The sequence below is a fragment of the Ambystoma mexicanum genome, chromosome 7q, assembly GCF_040938575.1.
Source record: "Ambystoma mexicanum isolate Mex_15411 chromosome 7q, UKY_AmexF1_1, whole genome shotgun sequence".
Lineage (NCBI taxonomy): Eukaryota > Metazoa > Chordata > Amphibia > Caudata > Ambystomatidae > Ambystoma > Ambystoma mexicanum.
The window spans coordinates 913,707,987-913,730,940 of NC_090941.1; the positions used below are offsets into that span (position 1 = coordinate 913,707,987).

At 42.5% G+C, this 22,954-nt stretch overlaps 1 protein-coding gene across 2 annotated transcripts in view; it reads left to right on the plus strand.

Moving 5' to 3' along the window:
- The window catches only part of CCDC90B (coiled-coil domain containing 90B), a 382,474-nt gene that overhangs the window by 220,961 nt on the left and 138,559 nt on the right, over positions 1–22,954 (plus strand). For both annotated transcript variants that reach the window (XM_069639861.1, XM_069639862.1), the window contains exons 5-7: positions 3,042–3,083; positions 3,165–3,236; positions 20,875–20,928. In XM_069639861.1, coding sequence (XP_069495962.1) covers positions 3,042–3,083; positions 3,165–3,236; positions 20,875–20,928 — 168 coding nt within the window. The remainder of the gene's footprint in view (positions 1–3,041; positions 3,084–3,164; positions 3,237–20,874; positions 20,929–22,954) is intronic.

Sequence of the window (22,954 nt, forward strand, 5' to 3'; positions counted from 1 at the left end):
TTTTACACACAATTTTTATTATTTGAGAGAATGCTCTGCCGCTGCATGATTATTATGCAAACAGTACAGGAACTCTGAAAAATACAATTGTGCAATACTGGTTTGCTTTCACTGGAACAAACCATAATTTGTTACAGAAGGTTAATTCTTAGTTTTCCATCTTATTAATTATACAATCCTAAAATGTTAGGAAAATAAATATGCACAGTGCTTCTGTTTTCTCAAGGAGCATCTACACACAACACAGCAGAAGCTGAATGGAAATGAACCATTCCTTTTATCACAGTTTGCAGTTTCTTTTTTGAAAGGCTTCAGAGAAATGCAGTTTGTTTCAGAGGCTTTTCTCCATCTCCATGGCATGCAATTACATCCATGTAGATAAAAATCAAAAGAAGCGTTCTGGCTTCTGTTAAGTAACCTGACCTTTGCACTGCCCTCTGCTCTAAACGTACACAGGAAAATAATAAAGCTGTTGTATTTACAAGATTTTCATGCATAAAAAGGCCTGGTACGAACCTTATCTGGAGGCCTGCCTAGAAGTAAGACTTGTTTCAAACAGTAGATTTGGAGTGGAACCCCTGGAAATCGGGAAGACCTAGGTCTACCTGGGGGTACCTATAACTCCTCACACTAATTTAACTTTTTATGAAACATAGATTACGCAAAAAGATCTTAGGAAATGGTCAGTAATTCACCAGTTTATTCTTAGAAAGGGCAGGCACAATATAAAGGGCTCCCTTGAGATATACAGAGTGAGTATTATACCTGCAATTTTATACGGCATAGAAGAATTGTCATCAACAAAATCTCATTTCAGAGTTCCTCGATAGCTGCCACCTCTGTTGCTGCAGATATACAGACAGCGTTGTTTAATCCGAGCACCAGCCCAGATTTATCTGAATGGTCAGCATAGTCACCCTCAAATTCTTGATAAAAATTGTCTGACAGACTTGAGCATGTAAAAGGCAATCAACCCTGAGATGGTTCAGAGAAAGGAAAGTCATGGCAATGGGGAGGTGTGTGGTTCCGATTATCAAGATGGCATCTGACAAATTGACCACTGCAGCTTTAAGTGTCTGTTGTTCGGTGGCGAACGATAACAGGATGTATAATGCATCCAATTTACTAATTAGTGTCAGAAGAAACGAAGAAGATGGATCCACATAGAAGATGGATCCACATATGTGGTAATTGTAGGATCTTCTCCTTCCAAAGCAATGGGTCCAATATATTCCCCTGTGTCAGAGACTAGTGATTCAAGATTAGGAGAGGCAGATAGATTAGTCTCCATAAGATTATCCTCTTCGGAACCCGTGTGGCCTACAGAGTATCTCTGTAGATTATTACAGAGGTTTAGAAGTGATCCATTGTTAATCGTGAAGGTCTAGCTCGCAGTACTCGTTTCCGACGCCCACCGGCGCAGCAAAATGCTCAGCCCTATGCTTCAAGGACGAGACGGTAACGCCAGAAAATACTGTTGGCCAAAATACAGTAATTTTCGACAGGATATTATTCCCAGCTTTCTTGGGGAGGGAGGGATATATTTGGCCACCTTCTGCCATGGCTCCTTGAGGGGCTGCGAAGACGTTTGCCATGTCTAGGCAGCATACTTCATAGGCAATATTTCTTTTTCTGCATCTCTTTCATGGTGGACTAAAGGGAAGGAATAATTGTGTGTGTGTGTCTCTATCTCAACCACTCACTGAAAGGACTCCCTTTACAGTACCTCAATATAGAGCGTGTGCCTGGGGTATGTCAGGGAGCAGGAGATTGCCAGGGACCTGAGCCAAACTACTTTGATGCACCAAACGGAACTACAAAATACCAGTTGCAGGTTAAAGTGAATGAGAGAAAAAGTAAGACAGCTATTCTACTGTCCGTTCTCTGCCAACCAATAGCACGGGTTGAGAGCACAAAATATGGAGCACATGCACACAGTCCACCTCACTCTGCCTGCTTTCCCCCAGTGCTCAGTAGCCAATAGTCATTGCTCCACCTTCTGTCTCGGCTGTCGACAGGAAACAGTAACAAGAGGTCATTCACCCCTGCTAAGGAACCCCTCCAGAGGCCTAGAAAAGGCTGGGACGCCGCTGGGAATTGCACCAAGCAGGACCAGTCAAGCCGGCGAGTCACGTGAACCCAGCTCCTGCTCCCCGCACAGTCTGTGTAGCGCCCCAGCTACCAGGTTCACCACTGCAGGTGCTCGGCCTTCAGACTTGGAGCTCACTCGTGCAGACTAGAGGAAAGGACCTCATGATGCAACGTGTCGAGTTGCACTGCCTCGCAATCCAATGCCACAGCCGCTTCAGGCGTGTCAATCATCAGCTACTGTCAAAGACATTTACTACTAGAGTGCCCTGTTTTGAGAGAACAGTAGTAAAGGGCATATCAAAATTTGTTTTCCAGTCCGGGTCAACTTTACACAGACCAATTCTTGAGTACTGTCTACACTGCAACCTCGCTTGGGATTAGTGGTGCTGCTGCATATGTGTGGAAAGAGGTGCTGTCAAAATTAGAAAAAATGTATTAATGAAAATCCTTTGGGTGTATTTTCCACACTGGCTTATCGATCAGATATATGCAGTAGGATAATGCGATGTATGAAATATTTTAAAATGATGTAGTAATATGATTGATTACTTTATGATGTAGTAATTAATTGCCATATATTTAATTGTTATCAAATTTGTAAGATTGATTTTATAGTGCAAAGGTTTAAATAAACTATTGGCACTTAAAAAAAAGATGACAATTCCTTGACATGTTTGATAAAAATCCATCCAGCAATGTGTGCTCGTCAGTGAGAGCACAATTTCCGAAAGACTGCATTTGCATTGCAATTTCTTTGTAACCGCCTCTCAGGCATATCATTCTAAACACATGAATTTCTATTCAGACCTGTTTCCTTTCATTCTTTGGCTTGGTAGGTGTTTGGATATTTACAATTTCAAAAGGAAGCGTGAAGGCAAATCTTGTTTTCATGTGGCTCTTAAAGTGACACAATAATATAAAATACTTTTTTTTTTCTTTCTTGTTCCTAGAAAATGAAAATAGAATTGGAACAGGTCAAGATGCAGCTTTCGGTAAATGTGAAATTGAATGTTTCTGCGAACAGTGTGAATTTTTGGAAAGCATGAATATTGAACCTTTTATTTTCTTTTAAGAATGAAATAAGTAAAATCAGGGCTGACACCAAGCTGGACATGAACCTTGAGAGAAGCAGATTAACAGATATGGTAAATATTCACAGTGCTGCCAATTTCTTTATTTTGTACATGTCCAGGCAAGTTTAGTATTTGGGACTTAAGACTATGCTACTAATGTTTTTTTTTTTTTAGGGTCTTGAATTGTATAAAATAATAGTTCAGTGTATATCTATTAGGACCGTAAGTTTCTATGTCATAATGTGCATTTTGACTAAAACCAAAGCTTTAGTGGAAAGGTAAAAAGATGTTTCAAGATCAACAAAGTGAAAAAAACATCTACATACAAGATTGAACAGTGTGTTTTCTCAAACTCCCCCAAAAATGGATGCCCCAAAGCATTACAAATCGGCTGACTCCTATGTCCCTCTCATTATTAGGCGTGCTCCCTTACCATGCCACAAATTCCTGACCATGTGTACTGATGCTTTCTACATGCTCCCTTTTTTGTTGTGTAAATGCACATACCTACTTTCAAATACCTTTACCCTCTCTGCCCAGATCTCTTCACTTTTCTCCCACACCAACCACTGGCTGCATGCATCCTGCAAGCTGGATCATGGTTTCTTGACACCAACCCGTGCAGACATCCAGTATAGAGGTGCTCACTTGCACTCTTCTAATAGCATCTCACTTCCCTCTATCCTCCCCACTGAACCCATTCCTCTTAGCCAGTTTGCAGCGTAATTGACGATATATAATTTTATGGATAAGTCTTGCAAATAAATATTTACAATGTAAATCGCTAATTTATAGTCTCATATGGTGTTCATACCCATCAAGAAGAATATCCCAGAAGCAAAAGGCCATGGTCATCTTAAAAAGCAATCCAGGATTTATTTCACCTGATATAAAGAAATATCCATATCCTGAACCACATGGAAATTCTGGTATTTACATAATTTTTCATTGTTTTCAATCACCTTTCAGAAGTCTGCGAGTTAGAATATAATATACCTGTTACAGAATGGTTTTTCAGTTAAATAATTCAGATGAGCTGTATCCTAAAATTTAGTAGGTGATCCTGAATTGCTAAATATCAAATAATAAGTATGTTTGTCCTTGAACTACATCATTTATGAATGACATTACCGAGTATATTCTCATGCTAGACTCCCTATCCAGATCGTAGTTTTGTTCTGCCGTTTCTCCTCCCTTGCCTTGTCGCGCTCTGAAAGACTTGTGTACGAGCGCGATATAAATAAAATATCAATATCAAAAAAGTTTGTTATAGGAGCCCCTGAATGTGTATATAACGGTGTGATATCTCTTGTGGCCCACATGATAAGTGGATTAAGGAGAAACTGCGCCTGAGGAAATTGCCCACTACATGATGCAACCCTAGAGGTATTAGCTGGGGGATACCCCAAAGCCACTGCTTTCACCTTTTTATTCTCAAACTAGTCACTCATAGGGCCAGATTTAATTATTGAAACTCGTGTGCCCAAAGGGTGGTTCGCAAATTAAACGGTCAACAAGATGTATACCAAGAACTAACTGTTTTGCGAGGCAGTCCATGGAACTGCTTGCTCATATATGGTACTCGAAAGAAAGGCAAGCAGACACGCAGCTTGTCTGCAAACCGTAAGCATGGTTTGTGGGATGATGAAGGTTGGTATAGGTGCACTAAGAAGAACCGGAATACTCGGGTGGAATCCATTAAAGTTCTGCCTGATCCCTAGTTGGCGGAGGTCTCTTGTCAAATCTTGGCCTGCAGAGTCACAAAACGTTATGGATATTAAGCTACCCTTGCATATACACCCCACCTGTAAAGCATAAAAGGCCACTGAGCTATGGACCTTTATGGAAATGAGTCCAACGTTGTACAGACATGCCTGGGAAGAATGCAAAGATTGGAAGAGACCTGGAATGTGTGGGGGGGGGGGGGGGGGAGTGCTCCACCACCAATCCTGCGAGTCCTTCGAAATTCCACGGGCTGAACAGCAATCCCTGGGGAGATGGGTCCATTGGGCTCTAGCATCACCCTATAAAAGCTACCAGTCGTCGTTAGGAGGAAGTTCTGCAGTGGCAGGTGCTCTAACGAGAGATGAGGAAAAAACCAGAGTAAAAGAGGGAAGTGAGGGACATGAAGGCACAGGGGCAGATGAAGGAGGATAGACAAATTAGACAGAGGTGGAAGGGTGCAAGTGGAGGGAAGTCAGAAGAGAGAAACGGGCATAGGCTAAAAGAGGTGATTCAATCGTGGGCAATGCAAGGAAAGGGACCTCACCTCCAGCGCATTGGAGGCTTTCCAAGTTGGGAGCCACTTTGAAAGAGGAGAGCACGAATGCTATAGTTGGGAATCGCAGATACTAGGCGGAGATTAACCTCTAGGATCTGTACTACTGGAGCATCTGAGTCTGTAACCGGCTCTCGTCTTCCTTGGCCGGAGGGCCAGAATGACCATCTTGAATCAACCTGGAACAGTTGGGGGGGATGAAAATAATTGTGATGTCTACAACCCTAGACCACAATTGTCTCTGTGTCTTCTGAGGTTTGCTATGTGCTAGTCACTGGAGGACCATTCAACATCTGAAGTCTGAAGGAAGTATTCTGGCGTCACTTAAAACCGCCCGATCACTTTGAGTTGCTGTGAAAAAACCTCAGGGGAGGTGGGCTGATGATCTTTCCCTTGGTTAACATGGGGATCCCTGAAATAGGGACATTAGCTACTCTTGAGAGTAGTATACCTGGATACTTTTTACCTATTTTGTTATCGCTAACAGCAGTATAGTTGAAACCTGCATGGTTAAAGTACTTCAACCTTCCTGAGGAATATGTTCAGGTCCTAGTGGAGCAAGTTTGTTATTCAAAAGTCATGCTGATGGCCTTCAACTGATTGAGGTCCAAGCCCACCAGTTATTGGCCAACCTACTACATTTGCCCTGATTGTGCCATCAACTGTCTGCCTTATTTTTTCTCTCGCTCACTCGTTAAACATTTCATCATGGGGGTTTGAGAATTAAACAGTGCTGTTCAGATTCATGAAACGTTTCTTGAAGCCTATGCACAGGGCAGAACTACGATGCCCCTTTAGGAAGACACTACTCGTTTTAACCTTCAATAAGTTAGCGAGCATCAGCCATTGTCGGCTAAAGAGCCGTAACATATTTGTAATGTGATAACGTTTTCTTGAAGCCATATTCTAATCCCCTTCCTAAGGTTCTGTTGGAATCCCAACTGCAACAGACTGTACGATCCCTGCTATGCTAACTAGTGGCATTTTTCACTCCTTGGATGCCAGACTCTTCGCTGTTATGTAGAAAGAAGTGCAGCACTTCTCAGGCCAGACTAGTTATTTGTTATTGTTGGTAGGACCAGGGTTAGGCATTATCCAAGCAGGGCATATCCTGTTGGTTTATAGCATGCATCAGGTTCTGCCATGAGGAAACCAATTATCTGATTCAAGTACAACTTCTAGACCAAGACGAGAGCAGCCTTGAATTCTCCGATGCTGGCATCCCTTTGCACAGTTCGATGTTGTTTCCACAAAGTAATTTACTTCGTGGAAATTACTTCTACATTTTACTTCAATATTTATTTATGCCGCCCCCAACACCTCTTGCCCCTTCATTACAAACCCTACCTCAAACCCTTCCCAAACCCCCTTCTGGCGATTAACCGACAACCCCATATATATTTCGAAGTAATTACCTCAAAGTAATTTACTTCGTGCAAATAAAGCGAGACCTTTTACACAGCATCTACAAAGCAGCATCCTGGTGAACACCTCCATGTTTACAATGCATTACTGCCTGGTAGCACATGTCATAACCCAGACTGTCAGGGACCAAGTGGCAATTCAACATCTGTTCTGCTATAGGTGAGAAAGTGTTAACCTTTTTGTGCTGCCTCTATCATGTGTTCTCGCCTTTCGAAGCATGTGAATCTGAATGATCCGATGATGGAGAGAAAAAGTTACGGACCTACAATTATAGTTCTTCAGCATTGGTTTCTTTCATAGATTTAAATGTGCTCTCTTTCGAGTGGGTGGGATTAACTGTACTGCCCAAATACCTCCTGCTAGAAAGCTAACAATGGCCTCTTGTGGAGCAACGTAGCCTAACCACATAATTTTTCAAGGATCAAATGACTGCTAGTGGTGAAGATACGTAACAAATCAAAACAGCCTTTAGCTGATTCCGGCGCTCCTCACTGTGTCGTGATAATGTGGATGCAAGCAGCGGAGCAAAGGTCTATTACCCTTAGACTGTAAAGGGAAACTAAACTGCACAAATGGTTGTTTAGACCTAGAGGTGGTCCGCGCTCTGCTTGAAGACAGGACAATTTACACAGTCAGCAAAAAACTTGTTAAAGCTTTGATGCCAGGTTCAATCATAAAGTGAACAGAGATGTTGGTTTGACTTAGCCTTTGTTTATTCCAAAAGAAAATGTTGGGTTGAATTATAAATTTCATTCAATTCAGTACTGTTACTGCACAGTTTCAGTTTGTTCCCAGTCTAATCCCGACACGTGTTTCTCCGCCTTTCGTTTTGCGGTTCCTCAGGGGATTTTAGATAGTAAATTTGTTCAAAATGAAGAAAAATGCTAATTCGCTTTCATTGGTTGTGTTGATGTTATTATAAATTGTACAAAGGTGCCTAACAGGAATCGGAAAAGAATACAAAGATAAATAAAATGTGCCCATATGAATTTGTGTTATTTTCTCTCTTTTGTTTATAACCCTCTTCAGAACAGGTAATTGTGGGGTACTTGCTGTTTAAGAAACGGTTCACAAAATAATGGAAAGACTTACTTAAACAGCCCGCTCGCATTAGGAGATATGTAAAGTACGGGCTGTCCACTGTCAGTGCTGCTCCTAACAGGTTGCAAAGGTGTCGCTAAATGGAAGCAATATATATGTGCATAAGTGATACGCGATTTGTGAATAGGAAAATGCAGTTCTGTGAAGCACGTACACATTGTTGTTAGTGCGGCTTCTTGATATAGATTAAAAAGAGTTTCTTACCTTTGTGTAGAAAGATAATGCGTTCTCAAATCGAGTAAATCCGCGGTGCGATTGCCGTGCGCTAGTGTTGTAAACACTGCCAAATCTAACCCGGAAGTTAAGAGAAACAAACCCTGTGACGTAGGCGCCACGTGTTCGTATTCAAAAATGTGCTTTGTGTGCACGCCATATTGGAATGGGGTGTTGCAGTTGCCTCACTACTACATTAATTGCGAAATGTGTTAAGTTTTGATTCAAAGGGCGAAATGTTTAGTTTGTGTCATTTAAAACCTATTAGTTTCCTAAAGTTCCTCATTTATGTGAATCCATAGGAATAATCCTGGAAGATGCCGCGTGTGAAAAGAGATCACATGTAAATGTGTACGTATCTCATTGTAGATTCAAATTGGTGAACCCTAAACAAAAGCCAATTTTTCTGAAGTAATATATTGATATATGTTGCAGGCTAAGCAATACAGCAATGAAATCAATATAAATCATTATTGAGGAGGTAGACATAAACAAATCAGGTATGTTGCTTCTAAACTCAAATCACTTCACTTGTGTTTACATTTTTGCCTGGTATGCCCCTTAAAAGAAACAAACAGTCCGATTAGGAAAATGTTGCCAGAGAAACCAGTACATGTTCAAGTAGTCGTGAAAACATTACCTTGATAGCAATGGAAGTGTAAACCCTTGTGAAAAAATAGGAATACATCTGACCTTCTTCATGACTATTTCTAACTTTGCATGCATATTGTAACCAAAAATTCATTGAAGAAAATGGTGTAGCTCGTGATCTACGTTGAGCCCCCTGTGAATTGTGTCCATGGACCAAATCCAGTAGGCTTCTCTCTTTCGAACGCATTGTTCCAGATTCCCTCCTTTTCGGAGGTGAGAGTTTTTCGATCCCATAGCATTGGATACATAAAAACCCATTGAATCTATAAAAACATGTTGAAATGTTTCTCAGATAGAAAAAAGGAGGCAGACTCACTTTTTTCCAACCAAAAAGAAACATCTACTACAGAACAAAAAATGAATTCAAAGTCTCTAAAAATCTTATTTGAACAACAAGAAAGATAATTATCAAGATGGTGGGAAATAAGAACACTTGAGCAATATCTCAAAGTAGGACGAATACCTAGAGGGCTCAAAATATGTATATTTCCATCGTTTGAAGAAGACGACATTGAAAGTTTACAGGATTGGGAGGAACTACTCACGAACACTTCTTGTCAGATCGAGAAATTGATTGATAACGCAAAGAAACAACACGACAGACTAATCAAAGATAAAGACACAATCATGGAGAACATAGAATTATTGAATATCTGTCATGACCACTGCTTTCAAGGAGTCAGGACCTACCCAACATCCTTGGGAGCAGGCTCATAACATGTCTTATCGGCACCAGCAAGTCCCAATAGGGACCTTTTGGACCTTGTCCTGGCACCGGTGGTGCCAGGCTCATAGTAAGGATCCGTCCCGGCACAGGAAGCGCCGGGCTCATATCAAGTGTAGAGGTGCTTGGGTGAACCTACCTGGAGCAGACCATGCTGCTTACTTACCAGCAAGATGAGGCTTTACTCTCTTCTGGCAGGGACTACTTTTCCTTCTGGGTGGGGCAGGCTCCACTCCCTGGATCATTGCTGCTGGAACCCTTCTGGAAGCAGGAACTCTTTTACCTGGGCAAGGCTGCTGTGGAAGAAGACACCTAAGCACTCCTATGGGCTATTTAAACCACACCCGATTGGTACCACATGCTTCGCGTTATTCTGCATCTGCAGCAGGACGCTCACCGTGTCAGCTCCAGCGAATCTTCAGCTCCGGACCCTGTAATTACGAAAATTACCTGCTGGGAACCAATCTTCAATCTTCAGCGGCTCCTGCAAAACAAAAGGCACAGGTTAGACAAAGGCAAAGTTAGCGCTTCGACTCACCCGATCCATCGGCAGCATCCAAGACGTTTTTTCTGCATTTCTCGTCCGGCATCGGGCCTGCAAAGACAAAGAACATTGGTTAGTAACGCTTGGTTACAAAACTGCTTACCTGTGTTGCGCTTGCTCCAACCTTGCTCGCACTGCATTCCGGCACCTGTAGAGACAAAAGGGGACATTAAGGTGCATTCTACGTCCCCAAAACAACCTTCCTACTTACGTGCCTTCGAATTCATCATCTTCTTGTTACGCTCTCTGCCACAAATCGGGGAGAGCATCTTCTTTGGCATCGACAGCATCTGAAAAGTAAAAGACATAGACATTAGGGGAAAAGACATTTGAAGAGAGCAATCTAAAGAGAACTTTAATACTTACAAGTCACGCTCGTGCAGCAAACGGCGGCTTCGCTCTCAACTACCCTCTGCAATCAAGAGGCGGAACTCACATCCAGTGAAGTAACTGGATCCAGCGCCCCTGCACAAGACGCAGGATGGAGAGCTCAGCATTCACTTACTTAAGGTGAGCACAACAATCACCCGAGTACCACGGGAAGAGAGGGAGAGAGGGGCTAAGAACTTCTCCCAACCTTCCAGCCACTAATACCTTGATTTTCCACTTGCAGACACCTCACACTGCAGGTCAAGCTTTCGGTGAGGAAGGGGTCAAATCCGGGAGCCAAACGAATCCTACGCCTAACGTTGAAGACGTTCTCACCGCCCAGTCAAGACCAGCGCCTCCGAGGGAACCAGGTGAGCGTTACAATATCCCTGAAAAAACCTTCAAAAACTACGAAATACTTGATGATATCATTGAAAAATTTGCCCAAGAAATCAAGATAAAAAAACAGCGTCAATTTCTACGAGACGAGCTAGACTACAAGTTCAAACGGGTATATACCTTTAACAAACCAACAGGGAGACAACTTAAACCACAAACCCCACAAAGTGAAGAAAAACCCAACAGCCACCCCACCATCCTCGGAGTCTGAATCTCTGAGTGGATCAGAACAAGCATCAGAATCCTTCCAAGAAGGACAGGAAACTAATGAGCCACAAAAAATCAAATTCCACCATACACTTTTTTTTTTTTTCTTTTTTTGAGGAATACAGATAATTCAAGAAAACTCGTTCAAATCTAAAACAAAACCTAAAATGGGGTTTTACCACGACAGTCAACACTTCGAGACAAAGAGGGGCCACAGAGGAAAAGGCAACCAACAAAGAAAACGAATCAGACAAAAACAATGGCGTACAAACAAGATCAATGAATCAACCCAAGACGAAAACCTAGTATTTAACCTCACCAACCAAATATTACCAAAATATTTAATTTCGACACTCAATAAAGGACTCACTTTTTGTCCGACAAGTACATATGATTATTTTGGAACCGTTACAGACCTATATCGATTTTGTGGGAAACTCAAGTTGAAAAAATTCTTTCTACATAACACGAAACAAAAGACAGTGATCACTTCAGCCCTATGTTCAGAATTTTCATTGCAATATGTGGAGAACACATCAATCTTTTGAATTAATCTGAAGAAGTAGATACTCATACAGTGACAACATTTGCACAAGAACAAGATATTACTTTGGGCCTAGCTAAACATACCAAACTTAAATCTCGATCTCACTTCACTCCAACTCTACCAACAGACAACGCCATACTGCTTTTTCAAAAAGCAGTTCAAGGAGACTTAAGACAACTGTATTTGACTAACCATAAAGTCAAAATAAGCCACAATCTTAACCAAAACCAAATGTCAGCCATCAAAAAACTGAAAGAAAAGTATGGCATCACTGTAAGAACGGCCAGTAAAGGTGGGAACATTGTTCTACTCAAGACTGAAGACTATATCCAAATAGCAATTAACCATTTAAATGATACAGAATGCTACCAATCACTCAGATTGAATCGTACTAAGATATTATTAGTAGATTGGAAATTAATGAGTTCACAATGGCATGAAAAAGGTTTACTTTCAGATGAAGAACACAAGCATATGAATGTTGCACATCCATACAATCTACTTACAATCTACTTCCGACAATCTACTTCATGCCTAAAATCCATAAGCCTTTCACTGTTTTACCACAATGTAGACCTATTATCAACAGCATCGGGTCAATCACCGAAATAATTTCTGAATATATAGATTATTACCTACAGCCTTTGGCTTCCAGTTTGAGCTCATTTATCAAAGATACCACCCATGCACTAAACCAATTGGAAAATATTTTTTGGGAAGACAATTTTTGGTTTGTAACATTTGATGTGACAGCATTATATACTAGCATTATCCATCAAAAAGGAATCGCAACAACAGAACATTTCCTGAAAACTAGATCTGTCTCACTTCAAGAACAGAACATGATGATCCTAGAAATTATTCACTTCACCTTGAACAACATCTTTTGTTTTGGAGACAAAATATTTAGACAAATCCAGGGGACAGCAATGGGGACAAAAGTCGCCCCTCCTATGCGAATCTCTACATGGGACACTTTGAAACCCAATTTGCCTGGCAACATCCAGATTTTACAACTAACAGAATTGCTTTTTGGGGGAGATACATTGACGATATCATTGTTATGGAATGGATCGGAACAACAATTACTAGAATATCATGCCTTTTTGAACAATAATGATTATAATTTGAAATTCACCATCAACTACAATCGACATGCCATCAATTTTCTGGATCTCCATTTGTACATAGAAGACCGGACCATTCACAGCACACTATACACAAAAGAGACTGCTGTCAACAGTATTCTTCACGCCACCAGCAACCATCCTCGTCATATTATCCAGAATATTCCATTTGGAGAATTCCTCGGCATCAAACAGAATTGCACATCAAACTTGGAATGCAAAAAGCATCAATCAGCAACCATTAAAAGATTCAAAAATTGTGGTTACAGTCCAAAACATTTAAAGAAAATGCTACTAAAAACTACAGAGAGACCAAGATCAATTCTGTTACAAGAAAAAATCAGTAAGATACCAGAATCAGACATACTCTGGTTCATCACGACTTACAGCACAAATAACTACATTAAAAAAAATTACAAAGACATTGGAATATTTTGACAACTGATGCGGACTTAAAATTGTTCTTGGATAAAAAGCCAAATATGGTTTTCCGCAATTCATTAACCTTAAGAGAATGATAAGTCAATCGTACTTTGACAACAAAAAATATGAAAAGTACAAAAAAGACTCTTCAACAAATACGCAATTCTGGCTATCAGCCCCCACTCAAGGGAATTTCAAATGCAGCAATTGCCAGATTTGTCCATGCATGTGCAATGCCAAAAAGGAATTTGTGCAACCAAATGGCAAAATACCCAAGATCAAACAATACATCAATTGCAACAATTTGTAATTTATATCCTCATCTGCGCATGCAACAAACCATACATAGGAAGTACAATAAGGAAACTAAAAGTCAGACTGGGTGAACACCTGAGAGCAATAAAGAACAAGGACATGAAATCCCCTCTAGCATTCCATTTCCATCAACACCATCTAGACTCAGACTTAGTAAAAATCCAATGCGATGGGATCGAAAAACTCTCACCTCCGAAAAGAGGAGGGAATCTGGAACTATGCCTTCGAAAGAGAGAAACCTACTGGATTTGGTCCATGGACACAATTCACAGGGGGCTGAACGTAGATCACGAGCTACATCATTTTCTTCAATGACTATTTTGGTTACAATATGCATGCAAAGTTAGAAATAGTCATGAAGAAGGTCAGATGTATTCCTATTGTTTCACAAGGGTTAACACTTCCATTGCTATCAAGGTAATGTTTTCACGACTACTTGAACATGTACTGGTTTCTCTGGCAACATTTTCCTAATTGGACTGTTTCTTTCAAGGGGCATACCAGGTAAAATGTTAACACAAGTGAAGTGATTTGAGTTTAGAAGCAACATACCTGATTTGTTTGTCTAGCTCCTCAATAATGATTTATGTTATTGATTTCATTGCTGTATTGCTTAGCCTGCAACATATATCAATATATTACGTTAGAAAAATGGGTTTTTGTTTAGGGTTCACCAATTTGAACCTACAATGAGATACGTTAATTTACATGTGATCTCTTTTCACACGCGCCATCTTCCGGGATTATTCCTATGGATTCACATAAATGAGGAACTTTAGGAAACCTAATGGGTTTTAAATGACCCAACCTAAAAATTTCGCCCTTTGAATCAAAACTTAACACATTTCGCAATTCATGTAGTAGTGAGGCAACTGCAGCACCCCATTCCAATATGGCGTGCACACAAAGCACATTTTTGATTACGAACACGTGGCGCCTACGTCACAGGGTTTGTTTCTCTTAACTTCCGGGTTAGATTTGGCAGTGTTTACAACACTAGCTCACGGCAATCGCACCGCGGATTTACTCGATTTGAGAACGCATTATCTTTCTACACAAAGGTAAGAAGCTCTTTTTAATCTATATCAAGAAGCCGCACTAACAATATGTACGTGCTTCACAGCACTGCATTTTCCTATTCACAAATCGTGTATCACTTATGCACATATATATTGCTTCCATTTAGTGACACCTTTGCAACCTGTTAGGAGCAGCACTGACAGTGGACAGCCCGTACTTTACATATCTCCTAACGCGAGCGGGCTGTTTAAGTAAGTCTTTCCATTATTTTGTGAACTGTTTCTTAAACAGCAATTACCCCACAATTACCTGTTCTGAAGAGGGTTATAAACAAACCAGAGAGAAAATAACACAAATTCATATTGGCAAATTTTATTTATCTTTGTATTCTTTTCTGATTCCCGTTAGGCACCTTTGTACAATTTATAATATCAATACAACGAATGAAAGCGAATTAGCATTTTTCTTCATTTTGAACAAATTTACTATCTAAAATCCCCTGAGGAACCGCCAAACGAAACAGAGAAACACGTGTCGGGATTAGACTGGGAACAAACTGAAACTGTGCAGTAACGGTATTGAATTGAATGAAATTTATAATTCAACCCAACATTTTCTTTTGGAATAAACAAAGGCTAAGTCAAACCAACATCTCTGCTCACTTTATGATTGAACCTGGCATCAAAGCTTTAACCATTTTTTTTGCTGACTGTGTAACTTGTCCTGTCTTCAAGCAGAGCGCGGACCACCTCTAGGTCTAAACAACCATCTGTGTAGTGGTGAAGATAAGCTACTCCATTTTGGTTTCTGTTATTTTGATTGCAAATGCATGCTGAAGATTCCCAGAGTGATGCAAGGTAATTATTCTATGCATGTGAATCCTAGAAGGATGCTAATGCTGGAGACCTGTAGTTACAGGCAAGTTGTTTTTTTTTTGTTCACACATAACCTGTTTGTGTTCAGAAGCCAGCCATGCATGCCTTAAGGTTGTACATTTAGGGTATTCTTGGACAACCCTAATGAAAATGTTTGCATCAAAGGGTACAGTTTGTGAAACCCTACTTCTACAAAGTCACATTGTCTGGCCCTCCTCTGCCATGCTGCAGGCCTCTAGTGACTAGGTATGCCTGCCCACCTTGTGAAGTGCTACCAGGTGGATGTATACAGAGGATTCCCAAAGTCCCTCCATGTAACATCTCTCGGCTTCTTTATTCAGAATTACTTGCATTCGGCCTGGCTGCAAATACGTCCAGTGTCACTGCTGTCTCTGGGTGGACTCAACAGTTCTTGTGGTGTTCTTGGTTTCTCTCGTGGACAGCCAGTGACTGTCTTTTGGTACTTTCTTTCTCGCGACTTTCTCGTGCTTTCGTTGGGATCATCTGCTCCGTTCCAGGCCCCGGTGAGTAAGATGCTGCCTTCTAACACCTGTGAACGGCTGGGAGTTTCACCGCCTTGTGTTTCGCAGCGTGTCCTCTTCCCGTGGCAGCTTCTTTTCTTTTTGGCTCTCAAGCCGCTCGGCTCCAACGCGCTGGTCCCAGCCCTTCAGTCTCTCGATCCGCACGGAGAGGTACAACTCTCTCCCGCCAGCAGAACACCTAACTTTCTGCTTCTGTTCTTTACATTTCCCGGTCACCGGTGTGTGTCCAACAACTAGAGCGCTCCTTGTACTTGTGGCCTCCTTTGCTTTGCATTGCTCGGTTCCTCTTCCTCGTCACAGTATTTTGGTATTTATGGGAAAGGAAGTACATTCTTCACAATTTGCATGATAAACCTGGGTAAATATTCTTTAATGGTTTTCAAGAGCAATTCAGTCCTGGATGATTTGTATGTGGAACCTGAGAAAGCATTTTCATAGGTTTCACAAGGCAGTTGTGAGTTTGATGGTTGGCCTCTGGGTCTTTGGAAAAGGTTTTCAATACCCTTCATAGTAGATGAGGAGACTTATGACAATATGTCATGAGGGTATCTGGTGTGGGAGGGTTAGCCTCAAGGGAAAATGGCGGGATACCATGTCTCATCTGATGAAGTCATAACATCTCCCTGGAGTTTGTCTCCCCCCATGTGATCCTCCCCCAGGGTCAGGATCAGGTAGCAGCTGCCGTACCCTGGCCACATGGGAGGTCACCGCCGGGAAACAGTGACGACTCCATCAAATTCATCACACCATCCTCTGGCAGAAGATAGGGCCCACCTTTAGGGCAGCTAGCTCACCACAAATACTCTACTCCCAGTCTTCATTGCTGAGGACTTCAATTAGCACCAATCCCCATCACAGGTCTGCTAAGACGGTAGTGTCTTCCCTTCAGCTTCACCCAACCTGGGGTAAAAGAGGTAGGTTAAGGCGTTTCCTGGGGGTCACAGGTTGCTGTTTGTTAGGGACAATTTTTCTAAAGTCCAACTAAGGGCTTCATAAAACCATATCTGAGGCAATACAAAACTCCACTCTTATTTTAAGGCTGTACAACTTCAGAACATTTGGTAGTGTAGACAAAACAGTCAGGCATATCCTAGGAGAGAGAGAGAGAGGGCTGTAGCTTAGTACAAAGAAATTGAAGCATACACATGGTCAGAAGAAACACTGAAACACTATGTATTGTGGTTTATTTAAATACAAGTAGCCCAAGATAAATCTTAGGGAAGGTAAGTACTATAACATATCATATAAACACACACAATTATAAAAACCAACTCAATACTTATGGGCTACAAACCAAAGTATAACCTTATTTAGAATACAAACAGCAGTCGAGGTGAGTCAAACTTATAACACATTCAGAATGGCGTCAAGCTATTCTTGGGGAGTAAACAGTTACTTTTAGATTACCATCAGTAATTTAAGAGCATTAGGCCCTATTGATTATAACATAGTGTTTTTGACGATCACAATAATTTTATACCAACACAATGTAACTTTCTTCTATCAAGAATGTCTATAGTTACTAGACCAATGTTACTTTTAAAGACACAGTTCAAATGGAGTAACTTAAGGTAAGTATTACCCAAGCCAACACATTACCTTAAGAGCTCCTGGGTGGATGTCTTCAGGGTGCAACAGCACACGACCCGGCCCCTGGATTCTTGATCTGGAGACTGAAGTAACGGACTCTGGATGGGAACTTGCAGCAGCAGTCTCCAGAAGAGGCTCCCAGCAAAGTATTCTTAATTGGATTATTGTGGCTCTGTAGATTTGTACATGAGCCAGATTAAGAACCAATATCGCTGGTCGGATTCTCTTTACTCTCTCGGTCCTGCACTCTGGTGAGGGGACTTCAGGGATTTGAATCATGTTTCTGAAGATCCAGCAGGAGTCCACTAAGTTTCAGCAGGATTCGGACTTCGTAAGACCATGCACTGCTCTGAGGCTCAAGGTCTCCTGGTATTTGTGGTTTGCAGCCCAGCAAGGTCACAGCATGTCGAGGGATGGCTCGTTTTGGAGGTCCTCTCAAGACTAGTGGATCTCACCAGCCTATGGGTGGGCGTCATCGCATTCGGGACCCCCAGGTGGATTGGAAGAAAGGGTTACATCAGGCTTCGGTTACACTGCAGACTCTCTGGTCGCTGGAAATCACTACAGCCGTCTTTTCTTCACCTTCCTCTTCGGATTTGGTTCCAGTGGTCGACTTGTCAGCAGCTTCTAGGTTAGGAGTATTTATCGGGAACTACAGCACAGCTTCTGCAAACTCTACTTTTATTAGATCACAGAAAGGGGCGGTCTGGCGGTCCAATCCGGACAGCCAGCCCCCAAGTGGGAACTGGTTCCTTTCAGGCAAGTTGAAAGACAAAGGGTTATAGAATTTTGGATTCCTGCCTTCTCAGATACTCTGGAGCCTTGGTTGGGAATACAAAGGGGGAATACAAAGGATTCCTGCCGAAGACCAAACTTCAGCCAAGGTTGTTTTCGCATAGAATGGCAGAAGAAGCCCTCAGAAACAAAAAGATAACGAGAAATGCTGAAAAAAGGAGCCCGCATAATGGTGGCCCTCCTGTGCTTTGCTGAGGCTGATTTGACAGTCTGCAAGTAATAATGACGCTGTCATGAAAGTAGTTACACTGCCACCAGCCATTCAAGCTAACTTGTAATTGTAACAAAAATGTTACCAGATAAGTAAGCAAGGTGATGCATTGTATCCCCTACAGCACTCGACATAAGGTGGGATGTGCTGGCTTACTATATAAAATGGAAAGGTGGGTGTGAATCCCACTTTACCTCGTGGGAACAGTAGTATACCCAAGATATAATTAAGACAAATGAAAAAGGGAAGCCCAAAGGAGCAACCCAGCCTAAGCCCAAAAGTTATAGCAAACTATAACTTCAATCACACACTATGGAGAGGCATATAATGGTCACCTGTAAAGAGTCAAAGACTAGGTGAGAGGGGAAACAGATTCCCACTCACCTAGGAATAAGGAAAAAATAATTAAGTCCAGCAAAAAGTCCTGGGGTTGACGCATGTCAGGAAGATTTATCACTGAAATGGAAATCTTACCCAACACTGTTGACATTGGAGGAGGTGGGTATAGTTGGGCGCTAGAGGTGGAGACCAGGGTTTACACATAACAATAGTTCGGTGCGTGGCAGTTGCCTGATAGCGCTCCAAGGCACAGAGAGGACACTGCAGCTCAGGAAAGCAACATATCAGGCATTTTTAGGAACTTGGGGTTTCACCATAAGGTACCCAGGGTAATCTAGACATGGGACCCCTTGCTCACTGTGCTTAGAGAGACACCGCTTCACCTCACTGATGAGGCCCGACTAGGCCAAAACACGTGTCTGGGATTGCTATTGATACTCTTGTTCTGAGAATTGCATAGCGCTTCAGTACTGTACTGCCTAAGTGGGTGGGACCAGACTGATATGCAAATAGATATTTGTCCTCTGTGAATGGTAGAGTGAGCTAAAATGTTGTCGACCCTCCTGGGTGCCACCTTCCTTTAAAAACAGTTTAATTGGCTGTTTGCTCTCATTGGAGGGGCTCCCAGACCTTTTTGTGAGTACACGGGGAGTTGCAGAGGCCCTCCTTTTCCATGCCTTTTCTGCAGTTTGGGAGACTTGGTCTCTGAAGATCTAGAATATACCTTCTCCCCCAAATGACTGTTACAGTTTTATATATGAGGTTACAGCAAGAGGGTCTAGATGTCAGCTCAAGTTTGAAGGGCTTGTCTAAAAGGCTCTGTTCCTGTCCCCGTGAGGAAAGGGAACTATGGATTAGTAATACAGTGTTCACTACAGCAAGTGACTTTTTCCATTTGTACATACTTTAATTTTGCATGAATCCGGTTTCCCTGTGTAGAGCACACTGTCTATACTATTTGTTTTAAAAACAAGAAAATCTACTCCATTAAAATGGGGAACTTCCCAGGAGACACATGTCTCAGAAGGGGCCAAAACACCTTGTTCTGTACAGGATATCCAGCCACAGTTGGGTGGACCCCCGTTGTGGATGTTCGAGCACTATGGTTTACCCTGCTCCCACCAACCTAGGATCCATCCCACCCTCTTAGTAAATGCTGAGACCGAATTCCAACTGGGTTCAGCAAACAGGATTTTATGAGGACACAGATATAGACATAAAGAAATGGTTCAATAAACCTATGGCCCTGTCAAACAATGTATGATTCTATCTCCTTCATAGATCACTGGATGGTGTGTTTCTTGCTGATGTGGTCCTAGCCAATCCTGAACTGTCTATCATTGACGAGCGGAGCATTGACAAGGACCTGTTGATCTTTCATGCAAGACAGCAAGGAGAGCATATCTTTATTCTCAAACATTATACTTGTATAAACTCCAAATTTACAAAGTTAATTTTTATAAAGGTCACTCTTGTACTTGCTTGCTGTATAAGACTAAGAAATTGTTATTCTGGGCTCTCACCCAGTGCCCTCGGTTAGAGCACCCTTTTCTAATTGAATTTTACTCACTGAACACAGGCAGTTACGTTTGGTCAGCAAAACACTCTTTACCTTCTCCAAGCGTCTTTGGCCTTCCATGTCATGTGATGTCAAATGACTTGTATATATAAAAACAGCTTTTTAATCAGGAATGACACTTTTGTTCATGTATGCCCTTTATCTGGTTCTGAATATGCTACAGAATTTTATGACAAAAAAAAGACAGAGTATTTATCACATGATTGCAAAAATATTCCTGACATGGATTTCGTGTTAACATCTATATAATTCAACATATGCTACTGTAGATGGCTCTTTATTCAAACCTGTCTATTCAGAGAATGAAATGTAGACTGTCTTTACCAAACCTTCTGCAACTTGGGATATATCATCTCTGTTATGGAGTTACAGGAATATGGGTTTGACGAAACCTTCCATTAATTAACTGCTACTAATTTGTGCATTGGATTGACAGTTCACAGATCACGAAAAGAAGGTTGTGGATACGAGTACAGAGTTTCATAAAAAGGTAAGTACTTTTTGGTATTAGTGAGTTATTTAATTTCATTGTTTTTACTTTGGTTAATCTGCTTTTTATTGTGGATAACAATTTTGTACTGTGACTAACGAGTTCTGATGAAAAGAAAACGCATATATAACAATTCATTTACTGTGACATTCCCGACACTTAATGCCTGATGTACAAATTGCTATTTGTGTTCTTAAGCAATGCGCCTTTTTTGCGTAATTAAAAGAAAGAAAATTTGTATTGACTTTTTTAGGAATGCCATAGACTTTATCAGAAACATTACAAACGTGAAAGCATCCGTAATTGGTCTAGAAGGTGTTACTGCTGGCAGTTTTCACGTAGAAACGGGCTCTGATCGATGCTTCATCATGTTCCACGTTGGCTACCAATTCCCCCACCCGCCGGGATGGGTGGTGCCCCACCAAATGTAAAAATGCAAGCTTTGGGAGTCAATAGCCTCGGCGAGCATTCCATGGCGTCGGTGTTCCCGCGACATGACGTTCACGGAAGCCCCTGTGTCTACTAGCACTGGAACTGATGACCCATCCACCTTCACCAGGCACCTTGGCTGCCTCCTGGTCTTGGATCGCAACACGCCTATGCTGGATACAAAGAACACATTCTCCTCCTCGTCAGCGTCCTTGTGAGGGGTGCCTTCCTCCCCTTGGTCAACTTGGGCAACGTTGGGTGGGTGTTGTAGAAAGAATCCCGACCTGACGGGCCCTCTTGGGACAATGATGGGCAGCGGAGCCTGGCGCATTAGAGCGTAGTGGTCCGACACTCCACAGCAGCCACATGATTACCCTTGCGCAGGGCACTGTGGGGTGCGGGAGATAATATCCGCATTTCATGCATGAGTCCATTGTTCTGGTGCCCCGGTCACGTTGGTTACCACCTGGACTCCTCCCGCCTCTGCCGCCCTGTCCACGGCCCACTGCACCCACCTCTTCCGACCTCCCTGGGCGTACACCCACCTCCATTCTGGACGCTCTCACCTCTGACATTTCTTGACACCTTCCTAGCTCCAAGATGCGAGGCAGCGTGATCCCTGGCTCACGCAGCACCTGCCTGCGTAACTTGCCCGACACACACCCCTGGATCAGTTGGTTACAGATCATTGCATCTGGATTGTCCCACGCGCCTGGTAGGGCTAGCCGGCGCAGCCTGCCATAGAAAGTGTCCAAAGTCTCATCCTTCTGGCAAGTGGAGCCCATTACGAAGCGTCCATAGTCTGTGTTCGTCAGTGGCAAAAAGTATTCCTGCAGAGGGGCCTTCGCGGCATCATAGGAAGCATTGGGAGGTTGCAGGGACTGGAACACCCCATGCACCGCAGGCCCCGCCGAATATAGCAGCGTTGCCACCTTGCTGTCATCATCAGTCTCCTTTGTGGATCTACAGTACATAGCCAGCCGGTCAATCCGCATCTTCGAGCGTGGCCCCAGACTGGACGGTGCATCTGAGAGGCTGAATTCAGGCATTGACTGGAGTGCCCCTTGTTGTCTCATCCCAGGTAGTGCCACTGGCACCGGAGCCTTGGGCACCGGAGGTGACGCTGCTGCTTGATCAGCCTGCATGATGGAGAGCGCACAGGTACCCCATCTAAGTCAGATGGGGCTGCAACTCGCCACCTAGCACCCAGAGGATGAGTGTGACGATGTCCGTCAGGTAGTGAAGACGTTGCTCACACAGGATGAGTGTGACACTGATGATGAGCCCCCTGCTCCTGTGATCTTCAGATGACTCCTTCCACCACTAAGAAACCAGCAGGCCTGTGTATATGGCAATGTCCCCAAAATGTCCAAAAGAACAACAATTGGGGCACCAGGCATGCACTACAGTCACAAGTGCGCAGGGTGGGCAGATGTTGCTGCCAAGGGACCACCTAGCCACTCCAGTGGCTCCAAAAATTGATTGGGTAAGGCCAAGGGGACAAAGGAAATTGCAGGCCTCCCCTGCTCCTCACCTCAAACACAACATAAAAAGTGAAGCAAATGACTTCAAAGGCACCATATGTGCATAATCAGCT